This window comes from Pelodiscus sinensis, chromosome 10, assembly GCF_052426305.1.
Source record: "Pelodiscus sinensis isolate ZL-2025 chromosome 10, ASM5242630v1, whole genome shotgun sequence".
Classification (NCBI taxonomy): domain Eukaryota; kingdom Metazoa; phylum Chordata; order Testudines; family Trionychidae; genus Pelodiscus; species Pelodiscus sinensis.
Genome location: NC_143061.1, coordinates 24,572,493 through 24,593,905, shown reverse-complemented (window position 1 = coordinate 24,593,905; position 21,413 = coordinate 24,572,493). Strand labels below are relative to the sequence as shown.

Sequence of the window (21,413 nt, the reverse complement as noted above, 5' to 3'; positions counted from 1 at the left end):
GCTTATACACCAATACATAGTACAATAAAAAACTTCATAGCAGTTACAGCACAAGCATTCTGAAATGTTTCTGCTGCCTTCTTACGAGTTGGCCACCATGTGTCCCCACATAAAATACTTGTTAGAATTTAGTACAGCCTAGCTTTTAATTTCCCCCTGCCCTCTTTGAAAATGGTTTAATAATTTACACAGAGACTTGAAAAATCGATTTACCATGGCAAGTGAGGATCTTCTCTTGGTGCAGGAGGGTGCACAAAGACATAAATTACTGCAGAATGTGTCCTTTCATTTAAAAAAAGCCTTTTCCATATATTGTGAAGACAGCTATATGAATGTCAGCTAGTTCGTTAGAGCTGTCTTCCTGCTGCTACTCAGTTCTAGTGCCTCAGCTAGTGCTCAACGTAGGCAGTGACACATAAAGATGAAGTAGTGAAACTGACACACATATATCAGTTTTACTGCTTCACTGCAAGACTAGGTTTTGAGCACCTACTGAGTTTTGGGAGTTGTAGTCTGCCCATATTTAAAGACTCTCCCCTTAGCCTTAGACTAGGAGCCATGGGATCCAGGTCTCAATTGAAATCAGGGGAAGAACTAATGGAAAACAGGAGTGAGGGTCAAAATAGGGATCCAGAAGAGGACACTGAGCAAAGAATCCCAGCTAATACCCACTACTCCTTGAAGGAATCCAGAGAACCAGTGGATGCGGACTAGAGGAACTCTGCTCAGATCTGAGGGAGAAGCAGAAATATGCCCACAATTGCAGGCCACCTTCCTGTCCAACCTCCTCCTCCTATAGAGCAAATTCTGAGTGTTGGGGTATGTAAGGATTAAATAAGATGTATTGATAGTCACAACTATGGTATGGGACAAAACATGGGCAGACACTGCTTCTAATGATTTATAACCTTGCTTTGATTCCTCCTTTCCTGCATGTAGATGTACCAAAGATGTAACTTTTAATGAATGCGCTGTATGTTAATCTTATCTTCCAGACCTGCTTATCTGCTCCCATTTGCTCTGAAGTATACATTCAGGGTCACATATCCTTTCCCCCTTGTAAATTGCTGATGTGAGGTGTTTTGTGATGTGAGAACTGCCTACATCAACTAAAAATCTGTAAACAGTAAGCTGGAGTGGGTTTAATTATATTCATCGCATAGATATGATTATTCATTTTGGGGGTGCTCATGTTACTAACTTAGGACTTAAAGCATGAGTGGGCAATAATTTTTGATGGGGGGGCTACTCCAAGATTTTGGAAAGTGGTTGGGGGCTGCTTTCTTTCATGATATTAATGGAAGAGATGGGGTCTGGGACGGAAGCTGGGTGCAGAAGGGAACTTGGGGTAAGGAATTGGGGTGCAGGAGGGAGAATGGAGTCTGGGAGGGAGTTTGGGTGAAGGAGGTGATTGTGACCTAGGGCGGGGGACTGGAGTGCAGGGGTTTGGGATATGATGTAGGAGCAGGAGATTGGTGTGTCAGATCTGAGAGTGAGTATGGGTGTAAGAGGGGGACAGAGGTTTTGGGTATGTTGAGTGGGGGGAGGCAGAGGGTTGGGGAAGGGAGGGCTGGGGTGCCAGAGGCCAGCTGTGGCCAGGAGATTTACCAATCAGTAGCCAAACTGGCCTGCCTGCCTGCAGAACTAAGGCTTGCAGAGCTTAAAAAGTTTCCCAATCTGCCTGCCTTCTTGCCTGGCCATATGCTTCACTGAATAACTGAGTAGAGGGGACGTAGTTCTTCTTGGCTGCCTGTTATTAGAACAAGCAGCTCCCATTGGATGGTTTCTGGCCAGAAACCAGCCAATGGGATTGTGCTGGGGCAGAGCTCCTCCGTTCCTTCCAGTTTTAAAACAGAAACAGAGCCTTGCAATCAAGTTTCTGCATGGCGTGTGATGTTGCAGGGCAAGCAGGGGAGCCTGCCTGGGCTGGCTCTGGTGGCTTGGCGGGCCGGAGCCAGGCTGCAGGCCATATTTTGCCCCAGCCTGGCTTAAAGGGTGATGTAATAAGTGTATTTGCATACTAACCAAGATAAAAAGGTGATTAATTTGTTGCTCACTTGGATTCTAAGATTGCAGCGGGGAGGGGAGGGATTCAAGGCAGAACTAGTATCTGCAATGTTTCAGAAAGAGTAAATAGGCTATCTGCCTCTGGGTAACCTGTTCTTTTCTAACACTGAGCAGCTGCAAGGGAAGACGATGGAGTTACCAGATGGGAATGAGAACCCTACAAGAAAAGTTATGTAATGGTGACATTTTCCCCTCAATCCATCCACACTCCCTAACCCTTCCTCTCTTCCCCTGCACAAAAGCCAGGAGGAGTCCAGAGAAGATGGGGAAAAATAGAGTAATGGAGACCAGAGGACCCAACAGCCATGCCAAGCTCCTGGGCAAAGGGCGGAAGGGGGGGGGGGGACGGGCGAGAGGGCGGAAGATGGTGCCATGCTTCTGGCAAGGGTAGAGGCTCAGGTGAAAGGGGTGGGGCTTGGGTGCAGCCAAACTTCAGTACCTCCCGGAGCATACCACATCGGACCCCTCTTCACCCCTTAGAACTGCTTGGAGCATACCATGTGGTGCTCAAGTGATGATTTAAAGGGCCCAACACTGTCACCATCAGGAAGTTAGGGGAGCAGTAGAGAACAGCAGAGAGAGATTCTGCCTCATAACACCTAGGAAACTGTGTACAGAAGAATAAATGGGATCCTACATACCTGCAGTAGAGAAGAGCCTCTCCTGGTAAAAGAAGAGACAGCAAGGCTATGTCTACAGTGCAGGCTTCTTGTGCAAGAACGGCTGTTCTTGTGCAAAAATTTGCGGAGCATCTACACTGCACATGCATTCTTGCGCAAGTAAATTTACAGTAAAGCATCGGAACAGAGGGCTTCTTGCACAAGAGTTATTCCTCTCCCCACAAGGAATAAGCCCTCTTTCACAAGAGCTCTGATGCTCTCTACAAGGAAGAAGCCTTCTTGTACAAGCGTTCTTGAACAAGAGGGCAGTGTGGACAGGCGGCAGGGAGTTTTTGCACAAGAACTGGCCTCCCAGGAAAAAACGCAGGTGGCCTCTTGGACGCTCTGTACCTGCACTCTTAGCTTGCTACTTCCTGCTTGCCTGACCCCCCCCTCCACCTCCATCCCTCTAAAGGTCGAGGCACCCTGCAGGTGCTGCATGGCAGCAGCAGCATTGCTGGAAGCTCTCCAGCATGCAACTCTGCCCTGCTGCACCTAGGATCCCAGATGTCCACTCCAGAGCCACCCCCTGAGCCTGCACCCTCCTCCATCAGTCACCCCAGGGTTCCCAGCAGGCCCGGAGGGGCAGCAAACAGCGTGTCCCTTGCTGGTCCAGGGCTGAGGTGGAGGCCCTCCTGGACCTCTGGGTGCAGGAAGAAGCAGGGGTGGCCCTAGACTAGCTGCCAGCCACTGGCGCCCTAGGCGAACCATGCAATCGGCGCCCCCACCCCCACCCCAAGGGCAGATATCAACTGAGGGTTTTGGTTCTGTGCTGGAGAGGGGGGGGCTGGGGATGGAGTTGGAGTTCTGGGGCTGGTGGCCGAGGGGCTGGGAATGGAGTTCGGTGGCTGGTGGCTGGGGTTTGGGGCTGGTGGCCAAGGGGCTGGGGGCCTGGAGGCTGGAGTTCTGTGGTTGGGGGCCAGACGGTTAGGGATGGAGTTGGAGTTCTGGGGCCAGGGGCTAGGGGGCTGGGGATGGAGTTTGGGGGCTGGGGACCAGGGAAAGGGAACAGGGTGCCAGTCGGAAGAGAGATTCCCCTGCACCTGCCTCCCCACAAGATCCCACCCCGCAGAGAGAAGCCGGCATGCGCCTCTCCTAGGGCGACCCCCCTCCCGCGGAGCAGGGGAAACCCCCCTGCGTTCCTCCTCCCCCGGAGCTGACCCCCCCCCGCGTTCCTCCTGCCCCGGGGCCAACACCTCCCACCCCGAGTTCCTCCTCCCCCAGAGCTGACCCCTACCCCGCGGGCAACTCCCCTGCGTTCCTCCTTCCCCGGGGCCAACGGGGGCCAACCCCCCTGTGTTCCTCCTCCCCCGGGGCCGACCCCCCCCATGGCACAGGAGAAACCCCCCCATGCGCTGCCTCTCCCAGGACTTACCCCACTCCTGGCCGCAGGGAAGCCGTGCTCCAGGTAAGGAAATGGAAGGGGCAGGGTTTGGAATTTGGCGTCCCATACAACTTGGCGCCCTAGGTGGCTGCCTAGTTTGCCTATAGGCACGGCCGCCCCTGGGAAGAAGCCCTCCACGACCCCCGGTCCCGGTGACGCAACGCTGATATCTTTGGCCGCATGGCCCAGGCATTCACGGACCAGGGACATCCGGCCCAGACTCGTGAACAGGTCGGGGGCAAGGTCAAGGAATTGCGCCTGGGCTATGTGAGGGCCACTGAGGGTGAGGGGGCAGGAGCCAACACCTGCCCCCACTATGACCGCTTGCACACCATCTTGGGGGAGACGGCGGTCCAAGGGCCCTCGCCAGCGGTTGACACTGGTCTGTGCACCTCAGTTATCAGGCCACCTGACCTGGAGGAGGAGGGCGGCTTGACCACTGCATCTGAGGACGAGGGAGAGGACTGCAGCAGCAGCATCACCCTCCTCCTCAAGCCAGTGCCTAGCAGCTGGGACATGTCCTGGGCCTCATTCGAGGCTGGTGACGGATCTGCCAGTGAGTATTGTGCTTCTCCCTCACAATGGTGGGGGAGGCGGGTGCCCGGGGTGGGGGAGCATCACTCAGAGTAGTTCAAGCTGCACACCATGCAGCAGTACGCAGCACATGCAACCTTGTGCAACCTGACTGTGTGGCATGTGGACATGACAGACAGCTCCAGGGCATGCCTGGAACCTTGCTCTCACACACGTCCTGCCCGTGGGAGGAAGGGGGGATGCCTGCTGGAAGGAGCTAAGCCCCCAAGGGCACAGGCCACACCCCACACCTCCTGGAGGTTGCCACACACAGACAGCATGCAGCCATGCCTGCCCGTGTGACACAGCAGCTGCTCCTGGGAAAAGCACAGCGAGCCAGCCCTGTGAGCATGGCCCCCACAGAGCCCTTTGGCTGCACCCGGTCCCTCTGCTGCCCCTGCGGAAATCCCCCCACTTTCCTGGGCTGCTTGTCCAAGGGTGGGGGGGGGGGGCAGAGGGAGCAGGGACGTGGCCAGCCCGAGCCTCTGGTCCCTGAGTCTTGCTGCAAGGATGGTACGCTCCCCAGTAGCCCTGGCTGCATCTCCGAGGAAATCAATGACAGTAGTCTGAGAACCCGGACCTCATCTGCCACACTTGCTCCCATGCAGGGTGGGGATGTGCATGCAAACATGACTATAGCATCCCAACGGATTAGCGTTTTGCTAATTCGAACTAGCAAGTCCACATTGAGTGGACCCTGAACAGGGTTTAAGGATGGCCGGAAGCAGTGCCGGCAGGGCATCAGAGGAGGACTTAGAGAGTGGAGATGCTGTCTCAGGCTAAACGAGGGCTGCACTTAAAGGGTCCCGACCCCCACCCCGGACAGACAGTTCTCAGGGGTGCCCCGCTTGTAAAGCAGTCCTGGCTTAGATTGCCCGGAGTACCCACACTGGGCACATCACACCACTCGGCCATCAGCCCGGCTGCACTTGCCACAGGCTGCCATCTGGGCAGAGGGGGCAATCGGGGTGCTGCAGGAGAGCTTCCACCCCCAGAAGCTCGCAGAGCCAGCCCAGTCCTCCCCATCGGGGGCTCGTACCCCATTCCTCCCTCACCTCCTTCCACTTACCCTTCCCTAGCCCCCCTTCTTATTGATGTACAAAATAAAGATAAGGTTTCTTCCAACATTGACTCTGCCTTTATTGAACAAAACTGGGGGAGACTGGGAAAAGGAGGTGGGAGAGGGGAAGAGAAAGGCTGGGAGAGGGGAGGGCAACTAACATGATCAGGGGTTGGGAACAGGTCCCAGATGAAGAGAGGCTACAGAGACTGGGACTGTTCAGCTTAGAAAAGAGGAGACGGAGGGGGGACAGGATAGAGGTCTCTAAAAGCAGGGGTTGGGTGGAGAGGGTGCATTCAGAAAAGTTCTTCCTGAGTTCCCATAAAGAAGGACTAGAGGACACCAAAGGAAAGGAATGGGTAGCAGGCTTCAAACTAGTAAGAGAAAGTTGTTCTTCTTGACAAAGCAAATAGTTAACCTGCGGAACTCCTTGCTGCAGGAGGCTGTGAAGGCTACAACTAGAACAGAGTTTAAAGGGAAGTGAGATCAAGTCATGGAGGTTGGGTCCATGGAGTGCTATTAGCCAGGGGGTAGGAGTGGTGTCCCTGCCCAAAGTTTGTGGTAGGCTGGAGAGGGATGGCACGAGACAAATGGCTTGCTCACTGTCTTCGGTCCATCCCCTCCAGGGTCCCTAGGGTTGGCCGCTGTCGGCAGACAGGCTACTGGGCTAGATGGACCTTTGGTCTGACCCAGGACGGCCATTGTAAGCTCAGGGCTCAGGGTCGAGGGTCTCAGTGGACCCCCTTGATTTTCATGCACACCTGCTCCTGGGTGGCCAGGCTGGCAGCTCTCCTGCCCTAGACGGCCACTTTCCTGTGCCTAGTGCGGAGATCGTGGACGAGGTAGAGGAGGTGGGGGTTGGGGGCTAACTTCCCCAGCCAGCTGTTCAGTGCTGCCTAGTGCGCATTCCCCGGAACTCTTCTGGCCATTTAAAGAGCCTGGGGTTTCGCCTGCTGCTATTTCTGCTGTCATGGTGGCAGCATCTGGGAGCTCCAGGCCCTTTTAATTCACCAGGTCCTGAGGCTGGTGCCCCTTTTGATGCCCCTTCCTTCCCTTGGCAGGCCTGGGTGTAGTTCTTAAGGTCCAGCTCCTGGAATTAAGCAGTTACATGAGAATTAGTTTTACAGCTTTTATTTTGAAAAACTTATCTTTCTAATAATTGTGGTTGAGGAAAAGGCAGCTTGAATCATGTGATTCATGGGCCTCCGAAGGCTCATAAACCAGAAGGAAAATACGACGATTATTATTGTTGTATTTATTAATAATGATCATCATAATTTATTTTATTTAAAACACTCTTGTGATCTTTAGGCCAGTTTTACCAGTATGGAATGCGTGAGGTTGGCTTTCCATTGGCTGCCAGTGAGAAAGTCGCAGCCCTGTGCCTCAGTTTCCCCATCTGTCAAAGGAGGGAAGATATGGTCTCCCTAGGCGAAAACATTCATTCATTACTATAATTGATGGCTCCCGCCAGTGGGAAGCGCCCCACGGCCGCCCCGTGAGGCGGAAGGGGCTGGCTCTCATCCATACGAAATACAGGACAATGTAGCACTTTAAAGACTAACAAGATGGTTTAATAGGTGATGAGCTTTGGTGGGCCAGACCCACTGGCCCACGAAAGCTCATCACCTAATAAACCATCTTCTTAGTCTTGAAAGTGCTGCATGGTCCTGTGTTTTGATTCAGCTACCCCAGACTAACACGGCTACATTTCTATCCCTATTCCTCATCCATACAGACACTCATCCCGCAGCGGACTTGGCGTGCCGAGCACCGTCCCCCTCCTGCCCTGCAGGTGGCGCTGTGAGGAGCTCTCCAGCAGCCGCGTCCCCTCTGTGTCCCGGAAGTGCTCCCCAGCCGGCTCGGGCCGGAAGCGCGCGTGCAGCCGGGCACTGGCGGTCGGAGCCTGAGGGGAGCCCGGCCTGAGCGCGCCATGCTGCAGCTGCTGAGAGCCGGGCTGGCGCTGGGGCCCCGGCGGCGTCAGGGCTCGGCGCTGCTGTGGCCGCAGGTACTGGGCGGGGCGAGCGCGGCAGCCGGGGAGGGTCGGCAAAGGGCCGGGTCCTGCTGCTGGCCCGCAGCTGCGTTGTGCGGGGGGAGGCGGGTGATGGGCAGGGACCATGGGGACGCCCCGCCGCAGTTCCGGCAGACTTCTGTGCAGAGCTCAGAGCAGAGCTAAGGGGGGTTTGTGCGTGTTTGCAAAGGGGAGCTGCCCACCTCACGTGCCACTCAAATGATGTGTCCCCCTCCCCATGTCAGAACAGCAGGCGCCAGTCTCTGGGACTTAACCTGTGGGCTTGGTGTTTCCAAATCCATGACTTACCATGTGTACTGACAGAGGTGGAAGTGGGCCGGTTCACGTTACCAGCAGGAAATGGCTGCTGGTACCAGCCCATAGAGGTTTATTAGTGTTGCTGCCCCTTTTGCTTCCCTCCCTCCGTCCCTCCCCTGTCAGTGGTGTTGCTGGTACTGTCTACTAGTGCAGTTGGTGTGGGAGAGCCAAAGGGACAGGTTCCCTGAGGCCTGGTGATTTAAAAGACCCAGGGCTCTCATCCACCACTACAGCAGCTGCAGAAGCCCTGAGCCCTTCAAATTGCCACCAGAGGTCCAGGGCTATTGAGTTTGGTCCCCAGATCTGCCTCTTCCAGGGGCCCAGACTTCCTATCTTGTGTAGTACCCTGGGTGCTCCAGGCTGTGTGCTGGTAAGCCCTGGTACTTATTTTCACCCCTTCACACTGAACTGTAAACCTGGGTTTGTAATTGCAAGATCAGGGTCTTACAGCTGTGTGCATAAATCCATACAATATTACACAGATCTTCTGACTGGGGTCTGTTGTATGAGCTGCATTCACATTGCAAAGTGATGGGGCTTGGACCTGAATCACAGTGGGACTCTGACCTCTCCTCCCTCCTGTAGATGTCCTATGGTTCAGGCCCTGATTGATTGCTAACCTGAGTTAGACTGATTTGTGTGGAGGGAAGGTGATTGGGGCTCAAACTAGCATTGTCAATGTGTAGATGACTACACTTATCAGTTAAACCTGTTGATTACACACATTCCCTGCCCCACCCCCTTGCTGCCTCTGTATAGGGGCAGCAAGGAATGGAGGGAGGCAGGAGCCAGTGCCTGTGAGGAACCAGATTTCAAGCTGGCTCCTATGTGCACCGGGTCCCATGGAACCACCTGCTCTTCCTCCTCTCCCCCACCCAGTGCTGCTGCCCCTGATAGGGAGGCAGCATCACGGAGGGTGGGGGGGGGGCAAGAGGCCTCTCACTGCAGTGTGTGCCATCTCTGTGGAGCCACCTGTTCCCCCCTCACTGCCTCCCACAGAGGCAGGGGTGTGGCAGGAGGTGGTGCTTGGAGGAAGCTAGCTTAAAAGCTGGTTCCCCTCAAGTACAGGCTCCACCTGCTCCCCCTCTATCAGAAGCAGGTGCGGGGAGAGGAATATGCTCTGTGCAAACCAGCACAGCCTGTGTCCAGAGGGAGCTTTGGTCCCCTGCAGACAGGGGCTGCTGCCACACAGTCACTTTCCTTGAGGCATGCTTATGATGAGCCATTATTGTCCTGTTATTGATGAAAGGGGCTGAATTGCATTCTGCTTTTGTCTTTCAGTTTCTCTTGAATAGCTGCAGACAGTGTTCTTCAGAAATCATTCCTAATGAAAAGATCCGCAATATTGGAATCTCTGCTCACATTGACTCTGGTAAAACAACACTAACAGAACGAGTCCTTTTTTACACTGGGAGGATAGCACAGATGCATGAGGTATGTCTCTGAATTATTGGTATGACAGTCAGTGGCAAGGGGATTTTTAATGTTACATGCAATGATGGTGCTATTGAATTGTCTAAAATTGTTGAACCACAAAGAGTATTGAATGAAGTAAGAAGATTACAGTTAGAGGCCTTATTGATCCTGTAGAAATATAAGCCAAATGGGGAATCCTAGAGACAGCTTTCTTATGGTACCCACTGACACTTTCCTAAAGTTGCACACATTTGCTGTCCCATACACCTCACACACAAAAATCAAATAGGAAAAAAAAACTGACACAGCCCTACCGCCAACATAAATGGAAAATCTCCATACAGTCAAAGGTGACTAGGATAGAAAATACAAAGAATGTGCTCACTGGATGCAGATATATTTGCTTATTAGATTCACAGCAAAATAGAAATTATTTGCAGTGGCTTTTTGACTACCAAGCCTTCTTCAGGAGTAATATGCAAATGAAAGAGTTAGGATTGTAGACCAAACTCTTGTGCCACTAACTCAGATGAACATTGTTGCTGGTGTGAAAGATGCTTAGCCAGGCTATATTCTTATTCAAGCTGAGGAAATTTCCTTGCAGTAAATGCTTTGCTTTTTGTGTTAAGGTAAAAGGTAAAGATGGAGTTGGGGCTGTCATGGATTCTATGGAGCTGGAAAGACAGCGTGGAATCACAATTCAGTCTGCTGCAACATATACCATGTGGAAGGATACCAACATCAACATTATAGATACACCAGGTAACGTGTACTTTGAGAACTTTATAAGTGCTACCGTAACCAAAATATTTTGTGTACAGATAGAAGACCAATGTGCTACCAGAGCTGATCACACAAAGTATTGTACTGAACAGAGACTTCTATGTATGTGTTTCTGTCTGTCTGCTAGTGTGAAAGACAAAAAGAAATCAACAGAGCACAGAAAATTTAGTATAATTGTTTTGGGAATCATTATTTGCCTTGCCAACTGTGAATACAGGTTTGTCCATAGTAAGGATGTTAAATTGAGGTTATTGTGCTGATCATAGTCAATAGGACAACTCTGTAGAGCTGCAAACCCCTGTGCTGCAGCTCTACATTTTAAATGTAGTAAGAGCCGCTAGGGGAAGTGCCCGCAATAGGAACTGGCACGAATGGAGGCTGCTTCAGTCCCTGCTCAAGCCATTTTCCCTCTGTGCCTCTGTCTCCCCTGTCCCCTGCGGAGATGGTACTGGGGGGAACCAGCATTTAAGCCAGCTCCTCCCAGCACTGGCTCCTGTGCATGCTTATCAGATAGACATCTAGTCGACTCGTCACTTACATCCCTAGCCCACAGTCTTTATGCATCTTGTTTCAATGTAATTTTTAGGCTACTCAGGCCCAGACAGAGTCGTCTTTTGTTTGATAAATGCACATTTATGGCAGCATCAAATCAATGCATAATAATAAAAGGGGAAAGATATGACAGCTCTGTTCCCAATAGCCTCTTTCAAAAAGCATTTGACACTTTTGCATATTTCTAAGGTACTTGGGGGTTACCATGTAAAGCTCACTGTTCCACTGGAGTCATCTTGTTCGAGAGTTGAATATAACAAACCCTACTGACTTAGATTCTCTTTGTAAGTCGTCTTTTGTAGAACATGGGAGAGAAAATTAGAACAACTGGTGTCAATGTTTGTCTCAATCCTAGTTGAAATGGCTTAAGATACAGAACAGTTCATATGTAAGGGCCCCCTTTTTGGCAAGAGGCTCAGTGCAGGAGTCCCACATGAAAGTCATTGGGAGCTTTGGTATTAACTGAAAATATTTAAGTGTCTTTATACCTCTTTGGGGCGACGTGAAATGCATTGGAGAATCCTGATTTCTGGTATACAACTAGCTTCTTGGTTGGCAGTGTTGGAACCGGAGACCAAGGACTAAAATAGACGTGGGCCAAAAATTGTTACTTTTAACATTGATCCTTCTGCTTGCCCCCTGCTCCAGAACACATTTTTGGGTCCGAGGGATTGACTGTTAGTACATAAGCAGTATCTGGCAAATAAGTAAGGAACAGTGCCTTCATGTATACTCTTAATTAAATTACTAAAATTGGAAGCATTTTAATTACCAGATCTGTGTTTCACTCTTTACTGATGTTTTTATTTTGCATTTCTGTAATCTTAGTCTGTGAAAAACTCATTATATTAGCATTAATAAAGCACCCAGGAGCTCTAGTCTTGGACCAGGATGCACTGTGCTAGGTACTGTACAAATACAGAACAGAAAGACAATCTCTTTCCCAACAGCTTACAATGTAAGTGTTGGGCAAGAGACAGCAGTTACATGTTTACCAAAAAACAAAGTTTGCTAACATCCCTACTCAGCAGTTACACATTTACACGCTGGGGAGAGGCAGGTTGCTCTGTGGGGAGAGGAAGGGGGAAAGGTGTATGTAGTCTTTAGGATTAACAGATAAGACCAAGCTTATTGGTTAATCGTATAAACGACTATATGCTAACGTCCTTAATACAAAGGGACATAGGGAACACAAGAAAACAATGAGATGATATTAGTCATCGCAGTCAGGAGTGGTTGTCTGTTTCACTTTTGTTTATACAGTAGTCTGTTTCCCCTTCTGTCATTTTTGCACTAGTTTAATGTAGTATTTGAGTTGTAATCACTGTGTGGGTATTTCTGTCTGATAAAATCAAAATGTTTTCCAGTGGAATTCCTTTAAAACCAATTCTCAGAATAATTTATTTTTTCAAAACCCAATTTTTGGACAAAATTTGACTTGACAGTGTCTTGACATAGCTAAAGACTTACTCATGTGAATATAGAAGAAAAAACTTCCTAGTAGTCTATAATTCACTGCTGCTGCTTAACCATCACACACAAATTATTGTTCTTATTCAGGGCATGTGGACTTCACAATTGAAGTGGAACGAGCATTAAGAGTTCTTGATGGAGCTATCCTCGTGCTTTGTGCTGTTGGAGGAGTCCAGTGCCAAACGATGACTGTGAACAGACAAATGAAGCGTTACAACGTCCCATGTTTAACATTTATTAATAAACTGGACAGAATGGGCTCAAGTCCAACTAGAGCTGTGGAACAACTAAGGTAACTAATGGTTTAGCTTGTTTGCAGTGCAGTTCCTTGATGTTCTGAGTAAATGTTAATGATCCTGCTCAGTGTGTGTGGTCTGAGGTAACAGAGAACAATGCATGGCTTCAGGTTACAGCAGGTGGTAGCAAGGTAATAGAAGTAACTTTTCTTTAATGTCACTACAAGCTGGTACCAATATTACTTTCCTGTGAAAACAGCTGTCAGTGTCAGCCTAGGTTATGAAACTTCTATTTCCTGAAAGGAAGCCAGTTTCATGGCCGCTGAATTGTTTCTGTGGATCATTTGCACTCGTTTTGACAATGGAGCTGTTTATGGAGTCATTTATAAAGGTTTAATAATAAGACTCCCTTTGTGCTAAGATAATAGTGCTGCAGTGTGTTGCTCCAGGTATCACAGAGAGAAGGGGTAGGAACCTAAAGGTGGGGAAAGTGGTCAACTTAAGCCTTGTATGTCATGCACGCACTCCCTTCTTTCCTCCATCCTTTTCTGTTCTCCAACTCTGCATAGATTCAATTTGTAATACACAAACAAGCTGGCTCCAAAGCAGGGATGTTAAATTTAGTTTAATCAACTGATCAATTAGTTCATGGATTTTCCATTGACTAGTTGATTAGTTGATAAGCAACCTCAGGAGCTAACCCTGCCTCAGTTCTGCCTTTTAAATGTATTAAGAGCCAGTATGAAGGAGAAGTAATCCCTGGATTAAAATTACTATTGAAAACAAACTAACACAGGCAAAAGCAAACCTTTGTTGTTCTGTCAACATTTCAGTTTCACTAGAGCTCTGATTCTATGACCTGAGGCTTTGTCCTTGAGCAAGGAGAGTGTAGGTTATTGGTCCCAGAAACATTATTCAAGGACCTAGGATTAGATACGTAGGTTAAAATGTTGCTTTGGCTTGTCCTAAGAACTGATTTCTATTTTCAAACTTTTCAGATCCAAATTAAATCACAATGCAGCCTTCATCCAGATTCCCATTGGCCTGGAGGGAAACTTCAGGGGGGTCATTGATCTCATAGAGCAAAGAGCTATATACTTTCATGGTGACTTTGGGTAAGTGGTTAGAGGTATTTCTTATTTGCTGAGGCTGCTCCCTATTTGGTGAATGCTGAAACTGAGTGGAAAATTATTCTTGTTGCCAAAAGAAAGATGTACAAAAAATCTCTTGGTAGTGAGAGAAGCAGTTAGTGACTTCCATGGGAGGTCCATGTTTGGTTTTACAGCTTTAGTAATTGCATCTCTTTGGCCACTGGAATGTGAGTCAGAAGATAAAACAGCACTGTTGTGCACTAAGGATATAGATATTGCAAAAGTCCCTGTGGTTGCAGACAAGGTGGAAAGACACCATGGGGTTAGATCACGTATCTGGCAGAAATCCTGAGCAAGATTTTTATTCCTATTGCCATTTGGTTGAGCTTCCTGGGTGAAATCCTATCCCTATTCAACACAGCAGCAAGACTCCCATTGACTTGAGTGGACCAGAATTTCATTCAGTGTCTTTCATGGGGGTGGAGTAGATAGCCATGGATCCCAGTCCCACTTCATGTTGATTGTGAATAAAATAACCATCTGTTCATAATTTAATGAGGGGTAAGGCCCCTAACTTTGTATCTCTATTCAAAACCTATTGAGATGCCTGTAGGGTCAGTTCAGGGTACAGTTATAGCTGCCAGCAACTTGATCTGGCATGAATCAAAGGAGTTTAACGTTATAGCTGTCGGTGGACATCAGTTCTGTTTTGTGGGGAAGTTTTGAAAATTTTGTTCCCTACTGTAATCAAAACAGGAGCTTTCACTAAACCAAAACTTGGTTGACATGTCATTTTTCAGATGAAAACCTTAGCTTTTTGATTTGGGAAGAAGAATGTGTTTGTGTATGTCTCTGTAGCCCAATGGTTAGGATAGCCCACTGGTCCAGGATATGGGAAGACCCTGCTCTGCCTGATTCAAAGTAGAGCTTTTCATCCAACATCACTCTGAATTAGGCAGAGAAGTGACTTGAAGCACATCACAGGCAAGTGCCCTATTCACTAGGCTAGAGAGCATGAAAGATTCTTTCTCAATATTTCCAGTAAGAACTTTGTTAAAACCAGTATGTCTTTGCAAAATATTTGGGCTTTAACAAAACAGAATATCTTGACAAAATACCATGTAATCACAAATGTTTAAGATCCGCTCTAGTGGCCAGGCTGGTTGCATCCAACCTAAAGAGTAGGAGATCTGCTCAAAAATGAGACCCAGTCATGCCTGTTTGGCATGTAACTCTTAGAATAAACTAATGTTAAAGGGGAATAGAGGCTGATGTTTAGGGTGCTTTGGTGAATTGCAAAGCCCCCACATGAGCTGTTGAAGTTCCTCTGCTGTAGAGTTGGAGATGCAATATTGATAGACTTCAGTAGCTTTATTACCCCTAGATGATGAGACTTTTGAACTAGCTCAGCATTTTATGGCCACTATGCTAACCGCATTGTTGAAAGCTCCACTCACTTGGTGATCCACTGATCATGTTGTCTATTCCTTTGCAGAGAAATCATTACATATGATGAAATTCCAGCTGAATTTAGAGCAGAGGCTACAGAAAGACATCAGGAACTGATTGAATGTGTTGCTAACTCAGATGAGCAACTTGGAGAGATGTTCCTGGAAGAGAAGATTCCTACAATTACTGATTTAAAGGTAAATGATATGTTTTAGAACATACATTTATTTATTGTGAGAATTGTTAAATCCTCCTAAGGGTTGCATGTGCATAAATATTATTACAGTTTGTTATATCACCCTAAGTGTGCTCTCAGGGCCACCATTACCCTGTAAGTTTGCCCTGACCTAGATACACCATCTCCATTAGGTGAGAGCCATGTTCACTCTCTACATCAGCTCAGTTGGTTAGCAAGGCTGCCAGATGTGTTGGTGGATATTGCAATGAGGACACGGAACTGGACTGACACTGCCAAAAGGGCATGAACTGTAATAACCTCTGTAGGTATGCCCACATTTCACACTAAGTCCAGGCCTGTGGGAGTCAGGCTTAAGGAGTCTGTTTTTCCAAGCCTGGTGCTTGAATTTCAACACTGTATTGTAAACCTGTCTTTGCAGTTGCTGAACCCGGGTCTCACAGCTGTGCTAACACAGCCATACGGCACTATATAGACCTTATGACTCAGGTCTCTTGATCTGACCTGCATCCACACTGCATGATGACAGATCTCTTCTCTCCCACCCCCCCATAACCCAAACACACATCTGAGCTGCTGATCCAGTGGGGAGGAGTGAGTACTGGTGCAGATTGTCATTGCTTTCTCCCCCCCGCCCCCCTCCCCCCAAAAAATCTGCAGAGGCGCAAAGGGAATCTCCAAGAGGGACATTTTCTATTGCAGTTGTGGAGAATTTCCCTGGGAATAGAATATAGCCTTCAAGGATTTGTGCTTAAACTTTTGAGAACATTGCCTCATTTCCTACTTGTATTGACCTCATGCTGCAGACTCCAGTGTAGTAAGAACAAGACAAAATAGGGGAATCCTGACATTACCTGGAGTTTCTGGAGAGTATTAATTTAAGTCAAAATATAGTTTAAAAAAGAATGAAGAAAATTGTGAAATTTAGAAAAGAACAGAACAACAGTGCAGCACTGTGATGAAGAAAGATGGTGAGACCACATCTAGAAATGGAAGAAAGTCAGAGGATAGCAATAAATTTGAGAGTCTGGTGGTGATTATTGACTTAGTAAAAGTGTATAATTTGGCAAATAAATTACTAAATTATCGCAAATTATCAACTGCAATGTTAGAAAATTTTCATTTTTTTCTATTCTAAATTTCGAGCTAATATGACCGTGCCCAATGTGAACATTAATAAGGTGCGAGTATGTAAACAACAGTACATAATATGCCTCCTTTCTTAGAATAACCTCAAGGGGACTCTATGGGTCCATATCTTCTTGGAGTGTGAACCTGTAAAATATTACAAACTGAGCAAGATCAAGCTGGGTCAACATTGTGTTCCTTGTAGGGATGTTGGATGTAGTGTAATTGAATAGTTGTGTAACCACATGAAATCTTAGAAGTAACACAACTATTCGATAGACCCTGGCAGTGGAGTCGGCAGCCAGTGAACACCTGACCCCTCTCCCGGGGAGCCCTCTACCACCCCACACTGCTGCCTCTCAATCAGCAGGAAACAGCGTGGGGTTGTAGGTGGGAGCCAGTCTGCAAGGGGAGCCAATTTAAAAACCAGCTTCCCACACAGACCAGCTGCCTGCTGCCCTGCGCTGCTGCCTCTAATAGAGGCAGCAGCCCCTGTCCATGGGGGATCAAGCTTCCTGTGGACAGAGGTTGGTTCAGAGGGAGGGGCATGCAGGCAAGGCTGCCACAAAGTAGCCTCTGTGGCAGCCCGGGCCCACTGCAGACAGAGGCTGGTCCGCAGCAGCAGCTCCTGTCTGCGGGACGTCTGAGCTCCATGGGAGGTGGAGCAGCCTCTGTCTACGGGATTCTTGGCCTCCCCTGCAGACCAGGTCTGCTACTGCAGACCAGCCCCTGTCCATGGTGACCTCAGGCTGCCACGGGCAGTAGCTGCTTCGTGGCAGCCTCCCTCACTTAGTCCCCCCCTACTAAGTGGTAGCAGAGGCAGCAGCATGGGGTGGAGGGCTGGTGGCACCGCAGAGCTGGTACTGGGGGAACCAGCTTTTAAGCTGGCTCCCCACAGCACTGGATCCACTTCCCCCACCCCTACACTGCTACTTCTGATAGAGAGGCAGCAGCGCAAAGGGTGAGGGGGCAGGTTAGAGCTAATTCAGCCAGCTTTCAAACAGGCTTCCCCAACGCATGTTGGCTCCACAGACCTGCCTCCCTCTTTGTAGCCTTTTATAGCATGAAATGGGCATGAAAACTGAATTGCTCTCCTGAAACTTTTCTTCCATCTCTTCTACCTGCTACCTCCAGGCTTGAGAGATGTTGCCTGGATGATGCTGGCACAAATGTATTATGGCTGCTTGTGTTCTACCCATTTCAGGGATAAAGCAAATTCACTTTTATTGGGGACCTTATGTCAGGCTTGTCTTTGACTTGTATGAGCACAGTTTTTAGGGACCACAAGCCTCCCACAGATCTCTGCAAGCTAAAAGTCCCAGTTTGGCGCTGTTAAATTGTTGATCAGTAGCATACCTTGTAGGTATGATGGTACACACAAGCATGTACCATCAGTTTCAGATATAAAACATTTGCTAAGTTATTTGGATCCAGTGACAGCATGGGGTAAAATAACCTCTTTGGATTTCGGGCATTATACTTCATTTTAGAGATGTAAAATCCCATTTATTCAGTTACCTGGTTAAACATAATGTTTAACTGGTTCACCACTTAAATGGGGCCTGGCATGAGGCCCAGGTTGGGGCTGCTCCAGCCGGGTGGCGGCTGCTCCACAGCTTGTCAGGCCTGCCGCACTGCACCATGGGTGGCTGCTTGGGCTGGACTGGGTTGCTTGATATCTGGTAAGCGTCACTCAGTAAGGGTGATGCTTATTGGTTAACCATTGACATCCCTACTTGATTTGTCTTTGTCATGCCTTTGTCCAATGCCTTTGTTTTGACTTTGCTTTTAACAAGGGATGTTAATTTAAGCCAGGGGTAGGGAATCTTTTTTGGGTCAGGAGCCATTGGCCCACCAAAAAATCAGTCAGGAGCCACACACAAGGGAGCACTGACGTGGCCCTTGGCTGAGAAGGAGAAAGACACTCCCCACATTTCCCTCGCATACTAGAAACTTGGGGGTCCTAGGCTAGTAGATTTTGTGTGCTCCAGCCCGATGGGAATGGGAGAGAGGGGGCTGAACCACCAGCACAGGCTCCCCAGTGCTTGGGTGGGAGCCCAATGCTCAGGGACCTGATCCAGGCAAGCCCAGACAAATCTAGCCTTAGGTTCCCCACCTCTGATTTAAGCAGTAATTTTCCAGTAGAGGGCACTAATAGCTATTAATGTGTTGCAAATAGACACTGCTGCAGGAGACTGTTCAATGTGGCAAACAAAGCGGTGACAGATTCTGTAGGATTTTGGGGGCAGGGCGCCATACTTGGTAGACTGATTTTTTTTTTAAACTTAACTGTTACATTTGCTGTGATTTTCTTCCAGGGATGCTGCTCGAAAGGGGATTGCTATAAGGCTGTGGGAGTGGATGAAGGTGGCAGTCGCTATGTATTTTTGTTATGGTGTTTCTTTTTCAACTAAAGTTTTTGAATGTATTTTCACTATCTCGAGGAATTGGTCAAATCCATGCCTGGATGGGATAAGTGGGCACCATTTCACTGAATTGAGCCCACTGAGGCTAGACTGAATTCAACTCATACTTGATTATGGAAATCATAACTTTACAAATTAGTTTTAGATTTAAAAGTACCTTTTTCATCTCTTTACTCTGATACTAAGGGAGTCAATACACAATTGCCATTTTGCAATTGTTTCCTGTTCTATTTGTGTTCTTACATTGCCATAGGAAGCAGTCTCCTGCTATTAATGGTGTATTATGGAGGCACAGTAGTCACTCAAGAATTAGAGATGCAATGAGTGTTCCAATGTACATTTTTTTGTACACTCTGGGCTGATACCTTTTGATCTGAGTAAGTGATTTGTTTAATCCTTTTATGTGTGTAATGCAGGTTGGAATTGAAAGAATATTGGTTTTGGCTCCACAGTGAGTTGTTGATGAATCTTGCTATCCTCTTGCTCAGGAGCATTCAGAAAGCTTATACCTCAAGGTGCTATTAAAGAATTTGTCATGATGATAAAAGGCTTGAATTTTCAGAGGCACTGGGTAGCGGTTGCTCCCACTGACTCGAGTGGGAATTCTGGATGTTCTGCACATTTGAAAATCTGGTCCAGTGTGCTTTATTTGATGAGATGTCATAAAGCACCCTGTCTGCTGAATTACTATCTTAATAGTGGCCTTAAAGAACTGCAAAGCTCTTTGAGCCAGAGGAGGAAGTGCTGCAGTAGTCAGTGTGCTCTTTTGTTCCTGTTGTGAATTGCTGTAGAGGAGTAGTGATTCTAAGGAGAATTTGTTATTGGTAGTACCCAGTGGGATGCTTGGGAAGACAGTTTGTTACAAAAGTAAATTTGTCTATTCAGAGTTGTGTTGCTCTTATCCCCTCTCCTGAAAGCAAATTAGTTATGAAATAGCTGTGGCAGAGCAGAGGCAGGTTTATTTATACTAATTTGTCCCTGAAGATAGATTTTCTTTCAGTGGCAGGCAGCCAAGTTCTTGTTTAAAATATTTTTTCTTGGAAAACATGTTGGCTATCAATCCTGAAGGTAAGAGTATTTAGTGAATGATGTTCATTAAGGATTAAGTGCTTAAACACATACCTGGTTCTGTGCCACGAAAATATTATTTATGAGGAATTCTGTATGACGTGCCCCAGCTCCTTAATGGAGTGAAAATAATCTTCACAAAAAAGAAATAAAATTACTTCTATGTGTCTAAAAACATTATCTGTGATGAGAATTGAATGGAGCTATGCATTTCCAGTGTCTTGTTAGGCTAGCAAAATAGGAATACTAAGCATAAGTAAGGGTTTCCAAGTGACATGCTGGATGACTAGTTAAGCAGAAAAAATGACAATGGAATCTTGTATTTTTGTGCATTTTTGGTATATCTTCGGATATTTAAAAAGCATCGATCAAGATTTTCTTTAAGTTTTTCCAGTGTCTTCCTTATGAACCACCTTGCTATTTCAAAATATCTTTCAATTAAGAGAGCTTAAAAGAAGCTACAGGGTGAATTGTTAACAGTTTGTACTAATGGAAAAGACAAAGTTATTACAGTAGACTTCCGATAATCCGGCACCTTTTGGACCTAGGTGTAGCCAGATTATCAGATTTGCCGGAGAATCAGGAGGTCTGGTACAGCTGATTGGCCAGGATACAATCTTCCTCCCTCTCTCCTCCCCTTTCCTCTTCTTGTCTCTCTCCTCCATGCTGTAACCTGATCCTTCTCCCCCTCCCCTCCCCTTTCCTCTTCACTGAAGCAAAATGCTCTTCTCAATGCTGTAACATGATCCCACTCTCTTCTCATCCCCCATCCTTATGCTCCGCCTGGTTACAGCCAGCACATGTGCTAAGCCGCAGGCTTTTTAATCAGCTGGCCAGGAGCGCTTGGCATTTTGATGCCGGAGTATCAGGACTGCCGAACAGTTGAATGCCGGGCTATTGGAGTTTTACTGTATTTAATATAGGTATCAACAGTCCTTTTTTGCTAGTAGTTTGACTTTTAGGATATTTTATAAAAGTTCTGATTACATGGACATGCTATGTGTATCTGTAATTCCTCATGGTTAGGCCTGACCTCAGTGCAAATTGACTCCAAACCCTACGTTTAAGAGAGCTTGAACCTCAAGCCTCAACTTCAGATCTAATTTTTTCACTTTGTCCTAATTTAGAACAGGAACGCTTCCTGAATTTGTCAAATTCTCATTGGATTGGAAAACAGTTTGGCACCTTGTTGTACTCCTCAGCCCTATTCTGTAGAACCCAGAAATCACTCACTGCCTGGCTGCTACAATCTCCTGTTGTCTGTGGATGGCTATTTCCTGCCAGTGGGAACTGTGGGAAGCGTTGTGGATCAGGACACCACTTTCTCCAGCTCCCATTGGCTGGGAATGGTGATTCACCATTGGGAATTGCGAGGTGCTGTTTCTGTGGATGAGCAGACAAATAAAGCATCTGGCAGCTCATATGGGGCTAACCCAGGAGAAACCTTAAAGCAGAATTCAGCATTTGTTATCATGTCTTGTTTTAACGTGGATTAGTGGAATAAATATAAAATTTTCCATTCA

General features: G+C 47.6%; 1 protein-coding gene across 1 annotated transcript in view; it reads left to right on the top strand.

Annotated features, from left to right (window-relative positions):
• Window positions 1-7,592: 7,592 nt before the first annotated feature.
• The window catches only part of GFM1 (G elongation factor mitochondrial 1), a 70,376-nt gene continuing 56,555 nt past the window's right edge, over window positions 7,593-21,413 (top strand). Inside the window, exons 1-6 of the mRNA XM_006123452.5 lie at window positions 7,593-7,751; window positions 9,354-9,506; window positions 10,118-10,250; window positions 12,384-12,588; window positions 13,531-13,647; window positions 15,119-15,269. Coding sequence (XP_006123514.3) covers window positions 7,677-7,751; window positions 9,354-9,506; window positions 10,118-10,250; window positions 12,384-12,588; window positions 13,531-13,647; window positions 15,119-15,269 — 834 coding nt within the window. The 5' untranslated portion in view covers window positions 7,593-7,676. The remainder of the gene's footprint in view (window positions 7,752-9,353; window positions 9,507-10,117; window positions 10,251-12,383; window positions 12,589-13,530; window positions 13,648-15,118; window positions 15,270-21,413) is intronic.